Source organism: Triticum aestivum, chromosome 2A (assembly GCF_018294505.1).
Source record: "Triticum aestivum cultivar Chinese Spring chromosome 2A, IWGSC CS RefSeq v2.1, whole genome shotgun sequence".
Lineage (NCBI taxonomy): Eukaryota > Viridiplantae > Streptophyta > Magnoliopsida > Poales > Poaceae > Triticum > Triticum aestivum.
Genome location: NC_057797.1, coordinates 76080306 through 76100225, shown reverse-complemented (window position 1 = coordinate 76100225; position 19920 = coordinate 76080306). Strand labels below are relative to the sequence as shown.

Here is a 19920-nt window from a genome sequence, read left to right as displayed (position 1 = left end):
AAGTCGTCGCACCAATGGCTAGCCAATTGCTCTGCTTGAATGACACACCAAAAGCCAAGATCTGAAGAGAGACAAGATATCCGAGGATACAAACTCTCATAGACCCCTTCACACCGGAACGGATATCATTGAGGTAGGGAGAGACCAAAGAGATCTTATTCCTACACGTCATTACCGCCGCCTCCTTGATGCCGCCGAAAAGTATGAGGCATGCAATGGCGTTTTGACCTTGGAATATATTTTTTCTAGACACCCCCCCCCCCCCCCACACCCCCGTATACAAAAAAAACTCACATATAAGTCCTCTTTAAACCTTTTGTTAAAACCAATGTGTATCACTTGAACGGGTTTATGGCTCCTGATGCGCAATTTTTGAGTTAATTAATGGACAAAAGTGTGCATCTGTCCAAGTTTATGGTCCAATTGGACAATTTATTAGTCCAGAATGTTCTAGGTAAAAGCACATTGGGTCATCGCTTGGAAGCAGTAGAATGCATTAGCTTTATTTTTGGAGAAATTTTCATAGTACTTTTTTCAGAGAAATAGATTTTTTTAGGGGATTCAGAGAAATAGATTTTTTTGAGGAAATTCAGAGAAATAGATGGATTAGCTAACTGGGCCACCCTTTTGGTAACACACGCGACAGAATGCCCAAAGGCCCATCGACCCAAGCAGCAGCAGACGCCCCCATTTGCTGCGGGGGAGAAGGCGAGTCGCGATCGAACTCCATCCCCAAAATTTCGAATTTGAAAAGCGGCGAAGAACTCCACGCCATTTCGACGAATCTCTCCGTAAGTTGGATCCCTTCGTCCCTCAACCCCTCTAGATCCGATCCAATCTCCATACGCATATTCCTCCATGGATTTTCCTGCGTAATCTTTACGCCGGGTGCCCGTGAACCTGTACGCAGGCCATCTGCTCGACGAAATGGGCCGGACAACCTCCCGGCGCTGGGGGCCTTACCGCCGCGCTGGCCAGACGTCAGCCTCCGGCGCCGGCGCCAGCGCCGTCACTGTCGACCGCCTCAGCGCCCTACCGGACGCGCTCCTGCACCACATCATGCCGTTCCTGAAGGCGTGGGAGGTGGTGCCCACCTGCGTGCTCGCGTGGCGCTGGCGCCACCTCTGGGCGTCCGCGCCCTGCATCGACCTCCGCGTGCGCCACTCCTCCTTCCGCGATGCCAACCCGCCGGAGGAGTTCCGTGACTTCGTGGACAGCCTCTTCCTCCACCATGATGTGTCCGCGTCGGTGGACACGCTCCGCCTGCGGTCCAGCGATGACTATGTGGGCTTCGACGAGAAAGATGCCAACTCGTGGATCAGGATTGCTATCGGCCGCAAAGCGCGGGTTATTCATCTTGTTGGACATCGTAAGGGAGTCACGTCACTGGACCGCGTGCCCTTCGTCTCTTGCCATCTCAAGATCTTGAAGTTGTCGTATGCCATGCTCGACGATAGGATCCTTGGACAGCTTTCTTCTAGTTGCAAATCCTTGGAAGAGCTGGATCTGAAGGATTGCTTGGTCACTGGCCCTGGGATTGTGTCTACCTCTTTGAAGACTTTAATCATGCTCAAATGCACGTTCAACTGGGAATTCTTGATCACTGCTCCGAACCTTGTGCTTCTGCGCCTCATCACGCCTTCCGTCCGAGTTCCGTCATTTACGAACTTTGGGTCACTGGTCACAAGCACCATCATACTTGATGATTCTCTCTTGTGTGATGATTTTGGATACATCAGTGATGAAGATAATTTTGATGAAACTACTGATGATGATAACCACAACGATGATAAGAGTGAGAACTATAAGATTCATGATGACTGTTCCTTGAGTGATGATGATTTTGGATACATCAGTGATGATAACTTTGGATACATCGGTGATGATAACTTTGGATGCATCAGTGATGATGGCAATTTTGATAAGTTTGGATTTGGATATGGTTTTCCTAAAGGAAGATATGGACACAGCCGTTACAAGGATAATTACGATTATGGTAGTGATATTGATAGTGATGACAATACCTATGAATACAGTGAGATTGCAAATGATGCAAAGTATGGCTACAAAGGGGCCAAGCTTTCCAGTGAAGATGGTAAGTATGGTGGAAACAGTGGTGGAAATTATAGTAAGATTCTAGGTGGCCATAATATGCTTGAGAGCCTTTCTACTGCTACAAGCTTGGAGTTGTTAACTGATGCTGGAGAGGTATATCTATCACCATCATTTACTGATCTGTCTCTTTCCTCTCTTATTTTCTATTTATATTTTCCACAGACCGTAGTTATCATGGGACATGTTTTCCGGACGTTTCAGAAAGAAACATCGTGTTCCCTTGAACAGAATACATGTGTCGAACAAACACATTTCTGACCTTCTGCTCTAGTGTCAATACCTGGTTACAAAGTTTAGATTAATAAAGTAGTACTAGTTTGCTTAATCATCAAATGTAGTAGTAGGGAATCAGTTAGATGAAAGACTGTAGATTCGAGGGAGCATTGTTCACCATTTACGTTCTCATAGGATTGTTTGTCGTGTTTCTCTTTGTTGCAACAGTGTATCTTTTCAACAGATTAACTATATATAATGTAAAAAAACTGATTAATTATATCCAGTCATTATTAGAGAGTCTAAGGCCGATGTTCCTTCAGTTACTAGAAAACTGATTAAGGAATTTTGTAGGAATTCTATAGGATAAGATTTCTAAAGGAAAATTTCATATAGAACCGTTTGGTTTGTAGGAATGGATTCTTATTCTATGTAGGATCTGTTCCTATCCTTCACATTTCAAAGGGGAAAAACATTAGCTCATACCTAATGGAAAATTTTCTATCCTATGAACCTAGTGACATCTCTTTTTCCTATAGGAACTGAGATGCATGTCATCTCACTTCCTATGACTTTTCTATTCTTATGATTTTCCTATCCTATGAACCAAAGGAGGCCTAATTATATGTTATATGTTGTTTTACCTTCTTTTTTGAGATGGGTTTCTTTGTTTTATTATTTCTGTTTAATAAACCACTCGTATGCAGTTTGTATTGTGAGAACTGAGAAGTTGATTCGACTTACTACTGTTCGTTGCTAAATACTCTTTTGGCTGCAATATGAAGGTGGCTCTGAGTAGGGAATTGAAAAGGTGTCCAACTTTTAGCAACCTGAAGACCCTGTCCCTTGGTGAATGGTGTATGGCCGCTGATTTTGATGCATTAATTTTCTTGCTACAGCATTCACCTAATATAAAGAGGCTTTTTCTCCAACTTAAATTGGTATGTGTGATTACATATTTGGTGTATGCTACTTGATCCTTGACTTTATTTTTCTAATCGCATGCTTAATAACAATTTGGTTAATGTGCTAAAGAACTTCGGCATGAGGAAGGCATTGGAAACAGGTATCAAGCTTGAGAGGAGATCATTTACTTGCAAAGACCTTAGAATGGTTAAGATCAAATGTTCAAAGGATGATGGGAGAGTCCATACCTTGGCACATATGTTCAGCGCAAATGGTATACCCCTTCAGTATATTTATGTGCGTCGGAGCGGGAATGCTCGTGAGTCATACCTTCTCTTCATATACCATTTTGTATTTACTTCCAATATCAGTACATCCTTACTGGTTTGTTGGTTTATATGTTCATGTGCTATTTACTGAGATGTAATGACACACATTGCCATGTTCTTGAAAAGCTAAATATGTTTTTAGGTGGCATATGATCTGCTTAGTGTTTCATCAATATTCTATTACATGAGATGTGTATTCTATTAATTACATGAGATGTGTATTCTATTAAATTAGAAGATGTTCTTTCATACATGGTCCTAATCTATAGTCATCTACTTTCTGATATTTCTACCAGATCTCCGCGGCCAAAAGTTTATGAGGGAACTCGCCAAGCAAGAACTGGATGAATGTGGGGACGACTGGATGTAACATGACATCAAGAAGTTTATGAGGGGTCTTCTAGATAATAAATCCTGCCGCGATCGAACCTGCATTATGTAGTTAGCAAGGACCTAGTAAGAACCCTTGATCTCCATGAGGTACTGATGATGCTTTCAAAGCTTCACTGGATCCTTTGACGTCTTTTTTTAGTAGCATGGATGATGGAACTATTTATCAGTACAAATCGTTGGGATGTTCTTCCTAGAATCCCGTGGGATGAGTTCATATGTGTGTTCTGTAGTAACTTTTCTTTCTTACCGGAATAGAAACAAAATTATGGATGCTCCTTGTCTGAATTGTGGTACAGCGGAGATACGCTTTGTTGTTTCACTCCGACAGTATGACTGTAGGGTTCATTTGTCAGGTTTTTTTTATCTTCATAAGTTTAGTAGTATATTGAAATATGTTTTAACTGTAGTAAAAAGGAAATAAACTTCATATGCAACAGGTAGAATATTGAGGTAAGCTTCATGCTCTGCAATCATGTGTGCCTACCACTATGAGCAGCGAGGTATTTTCGCTCTGAATAACAAATACCAACACACCTGAAAAAATGCACAGTGTTTTTTAATTGAAAATGACACAGTTAATAAGAGAGTGAATTCCAATGTTTACCCACTGTTTTTGTATTTGTGATAGTATTTACTCCATTTAAATTTTCCGCCACATTGTACCTCAAAATATGATGCAGTCAAGTGAGCTGGGGTGGTTTTATGGCCTATGCTGGCAGAAGGAGATTTAAGAGCAAACATAGTAGAGTCGCCACACTATGCATCTGAAGGCCGGCGTGAGCGCGACGTCCATTTTCTGCTAGGCTGCTATCGACATCGAGTCAAAATACTCAAGGGCGGCGGGCCCGTCCAACGACTGATTCAGCTTTACGGTGTGCGTCGTCCTTGATCCACTCAAAGTAGTCCCATACCCTCTCCCAGAACTCTCTCGGTGTGTGCCGGGGAGGACGTGGCCGCACCGACATGCTCGATGAGGTTGAGTGTGGCGGCAGGGACTAAGGAGGGTTGAGAGGGAGCGGGCTGTCGGCCAGTGAAGGGAGCGGATAAGGTGAGTGTGTCGGTGATGGGATCGAGGAGACGGGGACAGAGGTTGAATGTGGTGCTGATCCGTAACTCTAATTCCGTACGAAGCTGTCCGTAGGTCTAGCGTCTCTCAGTATACACTGCCCACAATTTAGTTTAATTTTTTGAATGTTGACAATGCCACAAATTTACAAAACGGGGATACAAGTGGAGTTCACTCTCAATAAAAAAAGACTTGGGAGTTTACGCCATCCCACTCGACAATTCACTCCCAAGCAGCCGCACACCGAAACCCAGAAAGCGGCAACAGACTCCGCCCATTTCGCTGAGTTTCTCTTCGTAAGTTCCATTCCCCCCCCCCCCTCCCCCCGATCTCGTCTCCGTCCGTATGCATATCCCCCGGGATTTCAAAATCCCGACTGACGAGGCTGCGGCGGGGTGACCCTAAACCCCGGTGCAGGTCTTCTGCTTGACGAAATGCGCCGGAGCACCACCCAGCGCCCGGGGCCGCGCCGCGGCGCCGGCCTCAAGCCCGACCGCCTCAGCGCCCTCCCGGACGCGCTCCTGCACCATATCATGTCGTCCCTCAAGGCGTGGGAGGCGGTCCGCACCTGCGTGCTCGCGCGGCGGTGGCGCCACCTCTGGGCTTCCTCGCCCTGCGTCGACCTCCGCGTGCGCCACTCCTCTGGCCGCGACGCCGACTCGCCGGAGGAGTTCCGCCACTTCGTGCACCGCCTCTTCCTCCTGCGCGACGCGGCGGCACCCGTGGGCACGCTCCGCCTGCGGTCCGGCGAGGAGGACGCCGGCTACGACGAGGACGACGCCAACACGTGGATCACGGCCGCCATCAACCGCAACGCGCGGGTCATCCATCTCGCCGGGCATCGCTCGGAGATCGCATCGTTGGACCGCGTGCAGTTCGTCTCCTGCCACCTCAAGGTCCTGAAGCTGTCGTATGCTAGGCTCGACGACAGGGTCCTCAAGCAGCTCTCTTCCAGCTGCAGGTCTTTGGAGGAGCTGGATCTCAAGGATTGCCTAGTGACGGGCGCCGGGATTGTGTCTGCCTCTTTGAAGACTTTGATCATGCTCAAGTGCAAGACCAACTGTGCCTTCTCCGTCGCTGCTCTGAGCCTCCTAATTCTGCGTGTCACCACGCCTTACGTCCGAGTCCCATCGTTCAAGAACTTGGGGTCACTGGTCACAGGCATTATCATACTGGATGACTCTTTCTTGGGTGATGACTTTGAACACATCAATGATGAAGATGACTGTGATGGAACTACTGATGATGACGGGGGTGATGGCGATGATAATGATTGGACAGAGAGCTCTAAGATTCATGATGACTCTTCCTTGGGTGATGATTTTGTATATGATCATTTTATAAGGTTTGGATATGGACATACTTTTGCTGAAGAAAGTTACACGCAGGGTCGTTACAAGGATAATTTTGATTATGGTAGTGATATCGACAGCGATGACAATACCTATGAATACAGTGAGATTGCAAATGATGCAAAGTATGGCTGCAAAGGTAAAGGCCAGCTTTCCAATAAAGATGGTAACTATGGTGGAAACAGAGAATGCAATGGCAGGAAGATTTTAGGTGGACGTCATATTCTTGAGTCTCTTTCAAGTGCTAGAACTTTGGAGCTGTTGACTGATGCTGGAGAGGTATAGCTGTCATCACCTTTTACTGATCTTTCTATCTTTTATTTAGTACGGAAATTTCCTTGATATAGCCATAATTGCTTTTTAACAGCCTTTTCTAATGTTTGCAAGAGAATTTTATGTTGCTCCCAACATAACACATATATGTCCAATGTGCACATTTCGTACATAGGTAGCAACCTCTGGTTAGCACAGTTGACTTGGAGAAGAGTTCAGAATTTAGATCAAGAAATTAGTACGAGCTCATTTCACCATCAAAGTAGTACGAGCACAGTTGACTCGGAGATAGCCTCCATTGTGGTCGAACTTAGCAATCTACACCTCCTTATCAATCATCCGTGCTATTGGGAGGCTCCATGCTTCATCTCTCAGGTTGTAGGGTAAATTCAAAACCCTAGCCCAAACTTATAGTCGATCAAACATGACCTCATCAGGGCGCATGCACTCTTCGAACTCGGCTAGGATGACCGCGTTCTTGTTGATGTGCCAGGGTGATCCCGCCCACACTCTATCACGATCACGCTGGCCTCAAATTTAGCAACAAAAGTGTTCGCCCCAGTTGATCGGAATTGCAGTCCTCTAGGGTTTCCCCAAGCCGGTCGCAAAGCGTTGCCAATGGTATGAATATGATACAGGTTTCGGTAGAGAACCTTCCCTGCTAGCAACCACTTCGCCGGAGCACCGTCCTGCTGGTCATCTATCACGAGAGGAGTCGCCTCCTCTTCGGATATATCCAGCTTCCCCAGAGCTTCCTCTAGTCTCTCCCTCGCCGATCTAGGGTTGGTCGAACTAGAGTCCCCTTGCGCCGCCTCCGCCGCCGGTGGTGTAGCCATCACCCCGGCCAAGCCCTTGGGCGGCCCGCCGATGATCTCCGCGGCCGCCGATCGGTTTCCACTCCAAACCCTAGCGCCGCCAGAGAGCCCTAGGTTTCGGGGGAAAAAAGCCCCACACAAAGTACTCAGATTCAGAATGTCCTATGAACCAGAATGCCACTTGCAGTCAATACTAAGTACGCAGATTTAATATCCATTTGTCAGGGGATAAAGCAAAAATAATCAAATTTTACGATCAAGCAGATTTTTGTGCGTGTCATCCTATGCCATGTAAAAATGTTGGACAAGATTGTGACCGAAGCAAGCAAGAAAAATAATCACAAGCTGGGAAAGCATGACTAGAGTACAAAATTGCTAATAAATACATAGTATGGGGCCACACTACACTGCTACTACAAGCTACTTCCTGATGAGTAAATCATTTGTCAAACAGATTGCTACACAAGTTCACTTAAATGACAACATATCCTAATCGGAGGAATAGGGAAAAGAAAGTAAAGAAATAACATCTTTAAGTAGCTAGGCACTTGGCAAGCTGGTACTAGTACTATCAGATTCCTTAGGGCCTATTCGGTTTGGAGGATTCCTACAGGATTTTTTCCCATGGGATTTTTTTCCTATGTTGGGCATTCGTTTCATAGGAAACAGAGATGCTACATTCCTAAGGATTGTGCCCATATTAGCCTAATTCCTAAGGATTCTTAGCATTAGGTGAGACCTCATGAAAAATTCCTAAGAATTGGAGTGGACATGACATCACAATCCTTTACTTTTCCTATTCCTACAATCTAAGAATCCTATAAAACGAATGAAGCAGCCTTACAATGAGGGGAGCTCCTTTCCACACTTATGCCTTTTGTATTCCAAGGCAAATTAAAATAAGGCATATGTCTACGGGAGCTCTTGGCTAGTTCATTCTGACTTATTATCATAACTATTTTGCTACTCTATCTATTATGTTGTCATCAATGCCAAAAGGGAGAGGTTAAACGGGCATTTATGCCCTTAATTATTTTTTTGTGCTAATGACAACATAACTTGCTGTTCTAACCGCATGCTTGAGTCTATAAATAGTGCTGCCACATCATGGAAGAATGCATCAATGGTTAGATGCTCCTCAATTCGAAAAAGGTCAAATAAGAATTTTGCCAGTGTCTTTACTTCTTAATATTTTAGTCCATAATAGGGCAACCACACTATCAAGAGGGGGTTCACCATGAAGGTATTGTGGGAATCGAGCACACGTACACCAAATATATGTACCCAATTCATACAAAAATGTGCGAGGAAAGGTCCTCTAAATCTACTAAGGTACACATGTTTTGGAAACCCTAGAACCTCTAGGGTAGACAGGAACTTCTGAGGTTCAGGCAGCTTTCGGGGCGTTGAGAGAGATTGCACAAACAATGCAGTGTCTGTAGAAACCTCAGAACCTGCCCGAAACTTCTAGTGGTCGGAACTTCCAGGACTGCCTGGAACTTCCGGGGCTAAAAGAATCTGTGAACATCGGCTGGATTTGTGGTGACCTTATAAATAGTACTTTTCTTCTCCAAGAAGAAGGTGATGATTCCATTTCTCCCACTTCCATTTTTAGAACTTGATTTCTTGGAGATCACCCCCTAGCCACCCAAAGCTCTTGATCTTTTGAGGAGTGAAGGAGTAGTGCCCCATCTACACATTCACCAAAGCAAAGGCGATTCCTCCTTGTGTTTCGTGGTGAATCTTGTTACCCTGGGAGGTTGAAGACTCCTAGGTGATAGGAATGCTTCGGTGAGAAACCAAATTGTGATTTACCCCGAAAAGTTTGTGAAGGTTTGGAGCCGCCTCAAGGTATACGGTCTACCACTAGTGGTTGGGAATCACATTTGTTGTGATATCTCAAGGAGAATAGGGGTGAGCCTTCATGGTAACACCCAATCCTCCAACGGTGACTAGTTTCCCTCCAAGAAAGTGAATATCAAGATACATCCTCATCTCCAGAGTTCGGTTATTCCTAACTCTAGATCCTTACTTGTGGTTACTTTTTCCTTGTCCTTGCAGTCGATATATCATAATATGTTGTTTAGTTTGTACTATTATTGCTATCATCTTTGCTAGAAACTTGACTCACCTTTGCAATTGTTAGGCATACATTGCATCCCCCATTTGCCTAAGCTTGCTAATTAACAAGTAAATTTTGATTTTTTTTCTATTCGCCCCCTCTCCTGGTCCATGTCGATCCTTTCAGATGACATTCCTCAGATCTGCTCAGACTTGATTTTCAAGGTGAAAATACATGATCTAGCCTTCGATAGTTAGATCTGGCGACGATGGCGCTTGAGCGTCGTTCCCTTCCTGAAGGCATTGCTATTGGACAACATTTCTTGTTTACTTGTGATGTCAAGGGATGGTTGTTGTGGATATGGTCGTTGTTGGAGCTTGTTAATCATTGTTTTCATCATTGTGGAGTTTTTTTACTCCACCAATGCATAGTTTCGGTGTTGTATGCCTTTGCTATTTGCTGGTGTGATTCTTCGTGTGTTCATTGCTATTTTTTGGGGGGGGAAACTTCCAGTCTATTCGTCGTCTGTCATGACAGTACAAAGAACACCATAAATAATAAAAATTACATATGGATTCGTAGACCATCTAGCAATGACTACAAGCACCGGAGTAAGCCAAAGGCAGACCACAGTCAACACCTCTCCCTCACCGGATCAGTGGATTTTTTGTTGTGGTAGATAGTCAAGAAGTCGTCGTGCTAAGGCGACACAAGACCAGCGCATCAGAATAACAACCGTCGCCGATGACTAGAAGCATAGGTCGAAAGGATCCAAACCATAGTCACAGAAACGAAGATTGTGAAGGAAATATGCCCTAGAGGCAATAATAATGTTATTATTTTATTTCCTTATATCATGATAAATGTTTATTATTCATGCTAGAATTGTATTATCCAGAAACATAATACTTGTGTGAATACATAGACAAACTAAACGTCACTAGTATGCCTCTACTTGACTAGCTCATTAATCAAAGATGGTTATGTTTCCTAACCATAGACATGTGTTGTCATTTGATTAACGGGATCACATTATTAGGAGAATGATGTGATTGACATGACCCACTCCATTAGCTTAGCACCCGTTCGTTTAGTATGTTGCTATTGCTTTCTTCATGACTTATACATGTTCCTATGACTATGAGATTATGCAACTCCCGTTTGCCGGAGGAACACTTTGTGTGCTACCAAATGTCACAACGTAACTGGGTGATTATAAAGGAGATCTACAGGTGTCTCCAAAGGTAAATGTTGGGTTGGCGTATTTCGAGATTAGGATTTGTCACTCCGATTGTCGGAGAGGTATCTCTGGGCCCTCTCGGTAATGCACATCACACAAGCCTTGCAAGCACTGCAACTAATGAGTTAGCTACGAGATGATGTATTACGAAACGAGTAAAGAGACTTGCCGGTAACGAGATTGAACTAGGTATTGAGATACCGACGATCGAATCTCGGGCAAGTAACATACCGATGACAAAGGGAACAACGTATGTTGTTATGCGGTCTGACCGATAAAGATCTTCGTAGAATATGTGGGAGCCAAGATGAGCATCCAGGTTCCACTATTGGTTATTGACCGGAGACGTGTCTCGGTCATGTCTACATTGTTCTTGAACCCGTAGGGTCCGCACGCTTAAGGTTTCGATGATAGTTATATTATGAGTTTATGAGTTTTGATGTACCGAAGTTAGTTCGGAGTCCCAGATGTGATCACGGACATGACGAGGAGTCTCGAAATGGTCGAGACATAAAGATTGATTTATTGGAAGCCTATATTTGGACATCGGAAGTGTTCCGGGTGAAATCGGCATTTTACCGGAGTACCGGGAGGTTACCGGAACCCCCCGGTAACCTAATGGGCCTTAATGGGCCTAGTGGAGGAAGACGAGAGGAGGCCTAGGGGCTACCGCGCGCCCCTCCCCCCCCCCCCAAGTCCGAATTGGACAAGGAGGGGGGGGGCAGCGCCCCCCCCTTCCTTTCTTTCCTCTCCTCCTTCCCCCCAAGTCCTAATCCAACTAGGGAAAAGGGAGGGGAGTCCTACTCCTGGTAGGAGTAGGACTCCTCCTGCGCGCCCCCTCCTAGGGCCGGCTGCATCCCCCCTTGGCTCCTTTATATACGGGGGCAGGGGGCACCCATAGACACACAAGTTGATCTCTAAGACCGTTCTCTTAACCGTGTGCGGTGCCCCCTTCCACCATAGTCCTTGATAATATTGTAATGGTGCTTAGGCGAAGCCTTGCGACAGTAGAACATCAAGATCGTCACCACGCCGTTGTGCTGACAGAACTCTTCCCCGACACTTTGCTGGATCGGAGTCCGGGGATCGTCATCGAGCTGAACGTGTGCTAGAACTCGGAGGTGCCGTAGTTTCGGTGCTTGATCGGTCGGGCCGTGAAGACGTACGACTACATCAACCGCGTTGTCATAACGCTTCCGCTGTCGGTCTACAAGGGTACGTAGATCACACTCTCCCCTCTCGTTGATGTGCATCACCATGATCTTGCGTGTGCCTAGGAATTTTTTTGAAATTACTACGTTCTCCAACAGTGGCATCAGAGCCTAGGTTTTATGCGTTGATGTTATATGCATGAGTAGAACACAAGTGAGTTGTGGGGGATATAAGTCATAATGCTTACCAGCATGTCATACTTTGGTTCGGTGGTATTGTTGGACGAAGCGGACCGGACCGACATTTTGCGTACGCTTACGCAAGACCGGTTCTCCCGACGTGCTTTGCACAAAGGTGGCTAGCGGGTCAGTTTCTCCAACTTTAGTTGAACCAAGTGTGGCTACGCCCGGTCCTTGCGAAGGTTAAAACATCACCAACTTGACAAACTATTGTTGTGGTTTTGATGCGTAGGTAAGATCGGTTCTTGCTAAGCCCGTAGCAGCCACGTAAAACTTGCAACAACAAAGTAGAAGACGTCTAACTTGTTTTTGCAGGGCATGTTGTGATGTGATATGGTTAAGACATGATGCTAAATTTTATTGTATGAGATGATCCTGTTTTGTAACTGAGTTATCGGCAACTGGCAGGAGCCATATGGTTGTCGCTTTATTGTATGCAATGCAATTGCGCTGTAATGCTTTACTTTATCACTAAGAGGTAGCGATAGTCGTGGAAGCATAAGATTGGCGAGACGACAACGATGCTACGATGATGATAAAGGTGTCGCGCCGGTGACGATGGTGATCATGACGGTGCTTCGAAGATGAAGATCACAAGCACAAGATGATGATGGCCATATCATATCACTTATATTGATTGCATGTGATGTTTATCTTTTATACATCTTATCTTGCTTTGATTGACGGTAGCATTTTAAGATGATCTCTCACTAATTATCAAGAAGTGTTCTCCCTGAGTATGCACTGTTCCGAAAGTTCTTCGAGCTGAGACACCACGTGATGATCGGGTGTGATAGGCTCTACGTTCAAATACAACGGGTGCAAAACAATTGCACACGCGGAATACTCAGGTTATACTTGACGAGCCAAGCATATACATATATGGCCTCGGAACACGGAGACCGAAAGGTCGAGCGTGAATCATATAGTAGATATGATCAACATAGTGATGTTCACCAATGAAACTACTCCATCTCACGTGATGATCGGACATGGTTTAGTTGATTTGGATCACGTGATCACTTAGAGGATTAGAGGGATGTCTATCTAAGTGGGAGTTCTTTAGTAATATGATTAATTGAACTTAAATTTCTCATGAACTTAGTACCTGATAGTATCTTGCTTGTTTATGTTTGATTGTAGATAGATGGCCCGTGCTGTTGTTCCGTTGAATTTTAATGCGTTCCTTGAGAAAGCAAAGTTGAAAGATGATGGTAGCAATTACACGGACTGCGTCCGTAACTTGAGGATTATCCTCATTGCTGCACATAAGAATTACGTCCTGGAAGCACCACTGGGTGCAAGGCCTGCTGCAGGAGCAACACCAGATGTTATTAACGTCTGGCAGAGCAAAGCTGATGACTACTCGATAGTTCAATGTGCCATGCTTTACGGCTTAGAATCGGGACTTCAACGACGTTTTGAACGTCATGGAGCATATGAGATGTTCCAAGAGTTGAAGTTAATATTTCAAGCAAATGCCCGGATTGAGAGATATGAAGTCTCCAATAAGTTCTATAGCTGCAAGATGGAGGAGAACAGTTCTGTCAGTGTGCATATACTCAAAATGTCTGGGTATAATAATCACTTGATTCAATTGGGAGTTAATCTTCCAGATGATTGCGTCATTGACAGAATTCTCCAATCACTGCCACCTAGCTACAAAAGCTTCGTGATGAACTATAATATTCAAGGGATGAATAAGACTATTCCCGAGCTCTTCGCTATACTGAAAGCTGCGGAGGTAGAAATCAAGAAGGAGCATCAAGTGTTGATGGTCAACAAGATCACTAGTTTCAAGAAAAAGGGCAAAGGGAAGAGAAGGGGAACTTCAAAAAGAACAGCAAGCAAGTTGCTGCTCAAGAGAAGAAACCCAAATCTAGACCTAAGCCTGAAACTGAGTGCTTCTACTGCAAGCAGACTGGTCACTGGAAGCGGAACTGCCCCAAGTATTTGGCGGATAAGAAGGATGGCAAGGTGAACAAAGGTATATACGATATACATGTTATTGATGTGTACCTTACTAATGCTCGCAGTAGCACCTGGGTATTTGATACTGGTTCTGTTGCTAACATTTGCAACTCGAAACAGGGACTACGGATTAAGCGAAGATTAGCTAAGGACGAGGTGACGATGCGCGTGGGAAATGGTTCCAAAGTTGATGTGATCGCGGTCGGCACGCTACCTCTACATCTACCTTTGGGATTAGTATTAGACCTAAATAATTGTTATTTGGTGCCAGCGTTGAGCATGAACATTATATCTGGATCTTGTTTGATGCGAGACGGTTATTCATTTAAATCAGAGAATAATGGTTGTTCTATTTATATGAGTAAAATCTTTTATGGTCATGCACCCATGAAGAATGGTCTATTCTTATTAAATCTCGATAGTAGTGGCACACATATTCATAATGTTGAAGCCAAAAGATGCAGAGTTGATAATGATAGTGCAACTTATTTGTGGCACTGCCGTTTAGGTCATATTGGTGTAAAGCGCATGAAGAAACTCCATACCGATGGACTTTTAGAACCACTTAATTATGAGTCACTTGGTACTTACGAACCGTGCCTTATGGGTAAGATGACAAAAACACCATTCTCCGGTACTATGGAGAGAGCAACAGATTTGTTGGAAATCATACATACAGATGTATGTGGTCCGATGAATGTTGAGGCTCGTGGCGGATATCGTTATTTTTTCACCTTCACAGATGACTTAAGCAGATATGGGTATATCTACTTAATGAAACATAAGTTTGAAACATTTGAAAAGTTCAAAGAATTTCAGAGTGAAGTTGAAAATAATTGTAACAAGAAAATAAAATTCCTACGATCTGATCATGGAGGAGAATATTTGAGTTACGAGTTTGGTGTACATTTGAAACAATGCGGAATAGTTTCGCAACTCACGCCACCCGGAACACCACATCGTAATGGTGTGTCCGAACGTCGTAATCGTACTTTACTAGATATGGTGCGATCTATGATGTCTCTTACTGATTTACCGCTATCATTTTGGGGTTATGATTTAGAGACGGCCGCATTCACGTTAAATAGGGCACCATCAAAATTTGTTGAGATGACACCTTATGAACTATGGTTTGGCAAGAAACCAAAGTTGTCATTTCTGAAAGTTTGGGGCTGTGATGCTTATGTGAAAAAGCTTCAACCTGATAAGCTCGAACCCAAATCGGAGAAATGTGTCTTCATAGGATATCCAAAGCAAACTATTGGATACACCTTCTATCACAGATCCGAAGGCGAGACTTTTGTTGCTAAATTCGGAAACTTTCTAGAGAAGGAGTTTCTCTCGAAAGAAGTGAGTGGGAGGAAAGTAGAACTTGATGAGGTAACTATACCTGCTCCCTTATTGGAAAGTAGTACATCACAAAAACTAGTTTCTGTGACACCTAAACCAATTTGTGAGGAAGCTAATGATAATGATCATGAAACTTCAGAACAAGATACTACTGAACCTCGTAGATCAACCAGAGTAAGATCCGCACCAGAGTGGTATGGTAATCCTGTTCTGGAAGTCATGCTACTAGATCACGATGAACCTACGAACTATGAAGAAGCGATGGTGAGCCCAGATTCTGCAAAATGGCTTGAAGCCATGAAATCTGAGATGGGATCCATGTATGAGAACAAAGTGTGGACTTTGGTTGACTTGCCCAATGATCGGCAAGCAATAGAAAATAAATGGATCTTCAAGAAGAAGACTGACGCTAACGGTAATGTTACTATCTACAAAGCTCGACTTGTCGCAAAAGGTTTTCAACAAGTTCAAGGGATTGACTACGATGAGACCTTCTCACCCGTAGCGATGCTTAAGTCTGTCCGAATCATGTCAGCAATTGCCGCATTTTATAATTATGAAATTTGGCAGATGGATGTAAAAACTGCATTCCTGAATGGATTTCTGGAAGAAGAGTTGTATATGATGCAGCCGGAAGGTTTTGTCGATCCAGAGGGAGCTAACAAAGTGTGCAAGCTCCAGCGATCCATTTATGGACTGGTGCAAGCCTCTCGGAGTTGGAATAAACGCTTTGATAGTGTGATCAAAGCATTTGGTTTTGTATAGACTTTTGGAGAAGCCTGTATTTACAAGAAAGTGAGTGGGAGCTCTGTAGCATTTTTGATATTATATGTAGATGACATATTACTAATCGGAAATGATATAGAATTTGTGGGTAGCATAAAGGGATACTTGAATAAGAGTTTTTCAATGAAAGACCTCAGTGAAGCTGCTTACATATTGGGCATTAAGATCTATAGAGATAGATCAAGACGCTTAATTGGACTTTCACAAAGCACATACCTTGACAAAGTTTTGAAGAAGTTCAAAATGGATTAAGCAAAGAAAGGATTCTTGCCTGTGTTACAAGGTGTGAAATTGAGTAAGACTCAATGCCCCACCAATGTAGAAGATAGAGAGAAAATGAAAGATGTTCACTATGCTTCAGCCATAGGCTCTATCATGTATGCAATGCTGTGTACCAGACCTGATGTGTGTCTTGCTATAAGTCTAGCAGGGAGGTACCAAAGTAATCTAGGGGTGGATCACTGGACAGCGGTCAAGAACATCCTGAAATACCTGAAAAGGACTAAGGATATATTTCTCATATATGGAGGTGACAAAGAGCTCATCGTAAATGGTTACGTTGATGCAAGCTTTGACACTGATCCAGACGATTCTAAATCGCAAACCGGATACGTGTTTACATTAAACGGTGGAGCTGTCAGTTGGTGCAGTTCTAAACAAAGCGTTGTGGCGGGATCTACATGTGAAGCGGAGTACATAGCTGCTTCGGAAGAAGCAAACGAAGGAGTCTAGATGAAGGAGTTCATATCCGATCTAGGAGTCATACCTAGTGCATCGGGTCCAATGAAAAACTTTTGTGACAATACTGGTGCAATTGCCTTGGCAAAGGAATCCAGATTTCACAAGAGAACCAAGCACATCAAGAGATGCTTTAATTCCATCCGGGATCTCGTCCAGGTGGGAGACATAGAGATTTGCAAGATACATACGGATCTGAATATTGCAGACCCATTGACTAAGCCTCTTCCACGAGCAAAACATGATCAGCACCAAAGATCCATGGGTGTTAGAATCATTACTGTGTAATCTAGATTATTGACTCTAGTGCAAGTGGGAGACTGAAGGAAATATGCCCTAGAGGCAATAATAATGTTATTATTTTATTTCCTTATATCATGATAAATGTTTATTATTCATGCTAGAATTGTATTATCCGGAAACATAATACTTGAGTGAATACATAGACAAACTAAACATCACTAGTATGCCTCTACTTGACTAGCTCGTTAATCAAAGATGGTTATGTTTCCTAACCATAGACATGTGTTGTCATTTAATTAACGGGATCACATTATTAGGAGAATGATGTGATTTACATGACCCATTCCATTAGCTTAGCACCCGATTGTTTAGTATGTTGCTATTGCTTTCTTCATGACTTATACATGTTCCTATGACTATGAGATTATGCAACTCCCGTTTGTCGGAGGAACACTTTGTGTGCTACCAAACGTTACAACGTAACTGGTGATTATAAAGGAGCTCTACAGGTATCTCCAAAGGTAAATGTTGGGTTGGCGTATTTCAAGATTAGGATTTGTCACTCTAATTGTCGGAGAGGTATCTCCGGGCCCTCTCGGTAATGCACATCACATAAGCCTTGCAAGCAGTGCAACTAATGAGTTAGCTGCGAGATGATGTATTACGAAATGAGTAAAGAGACTTGCCGGTAACGAGATTGAACTAGGTATTGAGATACCGATGATCGAATCTCGGGCAAGTAACATACCGATGACAAAGGGAACAACGTATGTTGTTATGCGGTCTGACCGATAAAGATCTTCGTAGAATATGTGGGAGCCAATATGAGCATCCAGGTTCCGCTATTGGTTATTGACTGGAGACGTGTCTCGGTCATGTCTACATTGTTCTCGAACCCGTAGGGTCCGCACGCTTAAGGTTTCGATGACAGTTATATTATGAGTTTATGAGTTTTGATGTACCGAAGTTAGTTTGGAGTCCCGGATGTGATCACGGACATGACGAGGAGTCTCAAAATGGTCGAGACATAAAGATTGATATATTGGAAGCCTATATTTGGACATCGGAAGTGTTCCGGGTGAAATCGGCATTTTACCGGAGTACCGGGAGGTTACCGGAACCCCCCGGTAACCTAATGGGCCTAGTGGAGGAAGACGAGAGGAGGCCTAGGGGCTGCCGCGCGCCCCTCCCCCCCAAGTCCGAATTGGACAAGGAGGGGGGGCGCCCCCCTTTCCTTTCTTCCCTCTCCTCCTTCCCCCCCAAGTCCTAATCCAACTAGGGAAAAGGGAGGGGAGTCCTACTCCCGGTAGGAGTAGCACTCCTCCTGCGCGCCTCCTCCTAGGGCCGGCCGCACCCCCCCCCTTGGCTCCTTTATATACGGGGGCAGGGGGCACCCATAGACACACAAGTTGATCTCTAAGATCGTTCTCTTAACCGTGTGCGGTGCCCCCTTCCACCATAGTCCTCGATAATATTGTATAGTGGTGCTTAGGCGAAGCCCTGCGATAGTAGAACATCAAGATCGTCACCACGCCGTTGTGCTGACGGAACTCTTCCCCGACACTTTGCTGGATCGGAGTCCGGGGTTCGTCATCGAGCTGAACGTGTGCTAGAACTCGGAGGTGCCGTAGTTTCGGTGCTTGATCGGTCGGGCCGTGAAGATGTATGACTACATCAACCGCGTTGTCATAACGCTTCCGCTGTCGGTCTAAAAGGGTATGTAGATCACACTCTCCCCTCTCGTTGCTATGCATCACCATGATCTTTTGTGTGCGTAGGAATTTTTTTGAAATTACTACGTTCTCCAACAGATTGGATCCACAAAGATTCATCGATGACGAACATCGATTGAATCCTATAAGATTTTCCGAAGACACACCTCCACATGCCCTTCAACGACATTAGACACACTACCGAAAACGAGGGCTAGACGTGAGGACCTTATTCCATTCGCAAGGAGCCGCCACCGCCGCCCCGCCTTACCGAGAAGGACACAAACCCCAATCGACCTTAAAACGCCTAAAATTGAGTAGGAACCCTCCCGCCGGCAAGGGTTGATGCCCACCACGCCTTCATGGCCCTAATACAGCCTGTTCGGTAAACACTCGGGCAGGGGAATGGGAGTTTGCACAAGGGTGTTTATGAAGGGATTAGGAATGGGAAGTAGATTTTTACTGCCATTACCTTGTTTGGCATATGATGGGAACTCTGCTCACGAATTAACAGGGTACCCCCTGGGAAGAAATCGGTGGGAATTGGCTTTCTCAACTCCCAGTCCCCCTCCCACTTAAACTCCCATTCCCTCTAATCAAACAGTGGACTTTTAATCTCCTTACCCCTCAACTCCCATTTCCCATCTCTAATTCCCCGTTCCAAACATGCTGTAAGGTCACAGAAGACGAGGTGGACCGACGGCGGCATTGACGGGAGGTAGAGATACCCTAATCACCTAGGCAGTTGTGAGAGGAGGCAAAGTGGTACATGTGATCGAGAGTAGTATATCCAATCTGCATTTTTTTTAGCATATATCTTTTCTTTTCCTTGGAATCTTTTGAGCATATGTCCTTTTTTAGAAACTTTTGAGCGTTTATTCAATCTGCATTTTTTGAGATAAATATCCAATCTGCATCTAGTCCGTTTACGCCCTAACTAACTAGGCCAAAGGCCCATTGACACC

At 44.4% G+C, this 19920-nt stretch overlaps 2 protein-coding genes across 2 annotated transcripts; both read left to right on the top strand.

The window, feature by feature from the left end:
* Positions 1-656: 656 nt before the first annotated feature.
* Positions 657-4312, top strand: LOC123184805 (uncharacterized). Its single transcript, XM_044596861.1, has 5 exons — positions 657-791; positions 911-2208; positions 3114-3269; positions 3364-3553; positions 3860-4312. Exons 2-5 carry the CDS (start codon positions 928-930, stop codon positions 3931-3933), a joined length of 1701 nt encoding a protein of 566 aa, XP_044452796.1. The 5' UTR covers positions 657-791; positions 911-927; the 3' UTR covers positions 3934-4312.
* A 116-nt stretch (positions 4313-4428) lies between these two features.
* LOC123191533 (MEIOTIC F-BOX protein MOF-like) lies at positions 4429-6659 on the top strand. Its single transcript, XM_044604232.1, has 2 exons — positions 4429-4456; positions 5407-6659. Exons 1-2 carry the CDS (start codon positions 4429-4431, stop codon positions 6657-6659), a joined length of 1281 nt encoding a protein of 426 aa, XP_044460167.1.
* The last annotated feature ends 13261 nt before the right edge of the window (positions 6660-19920 follow it).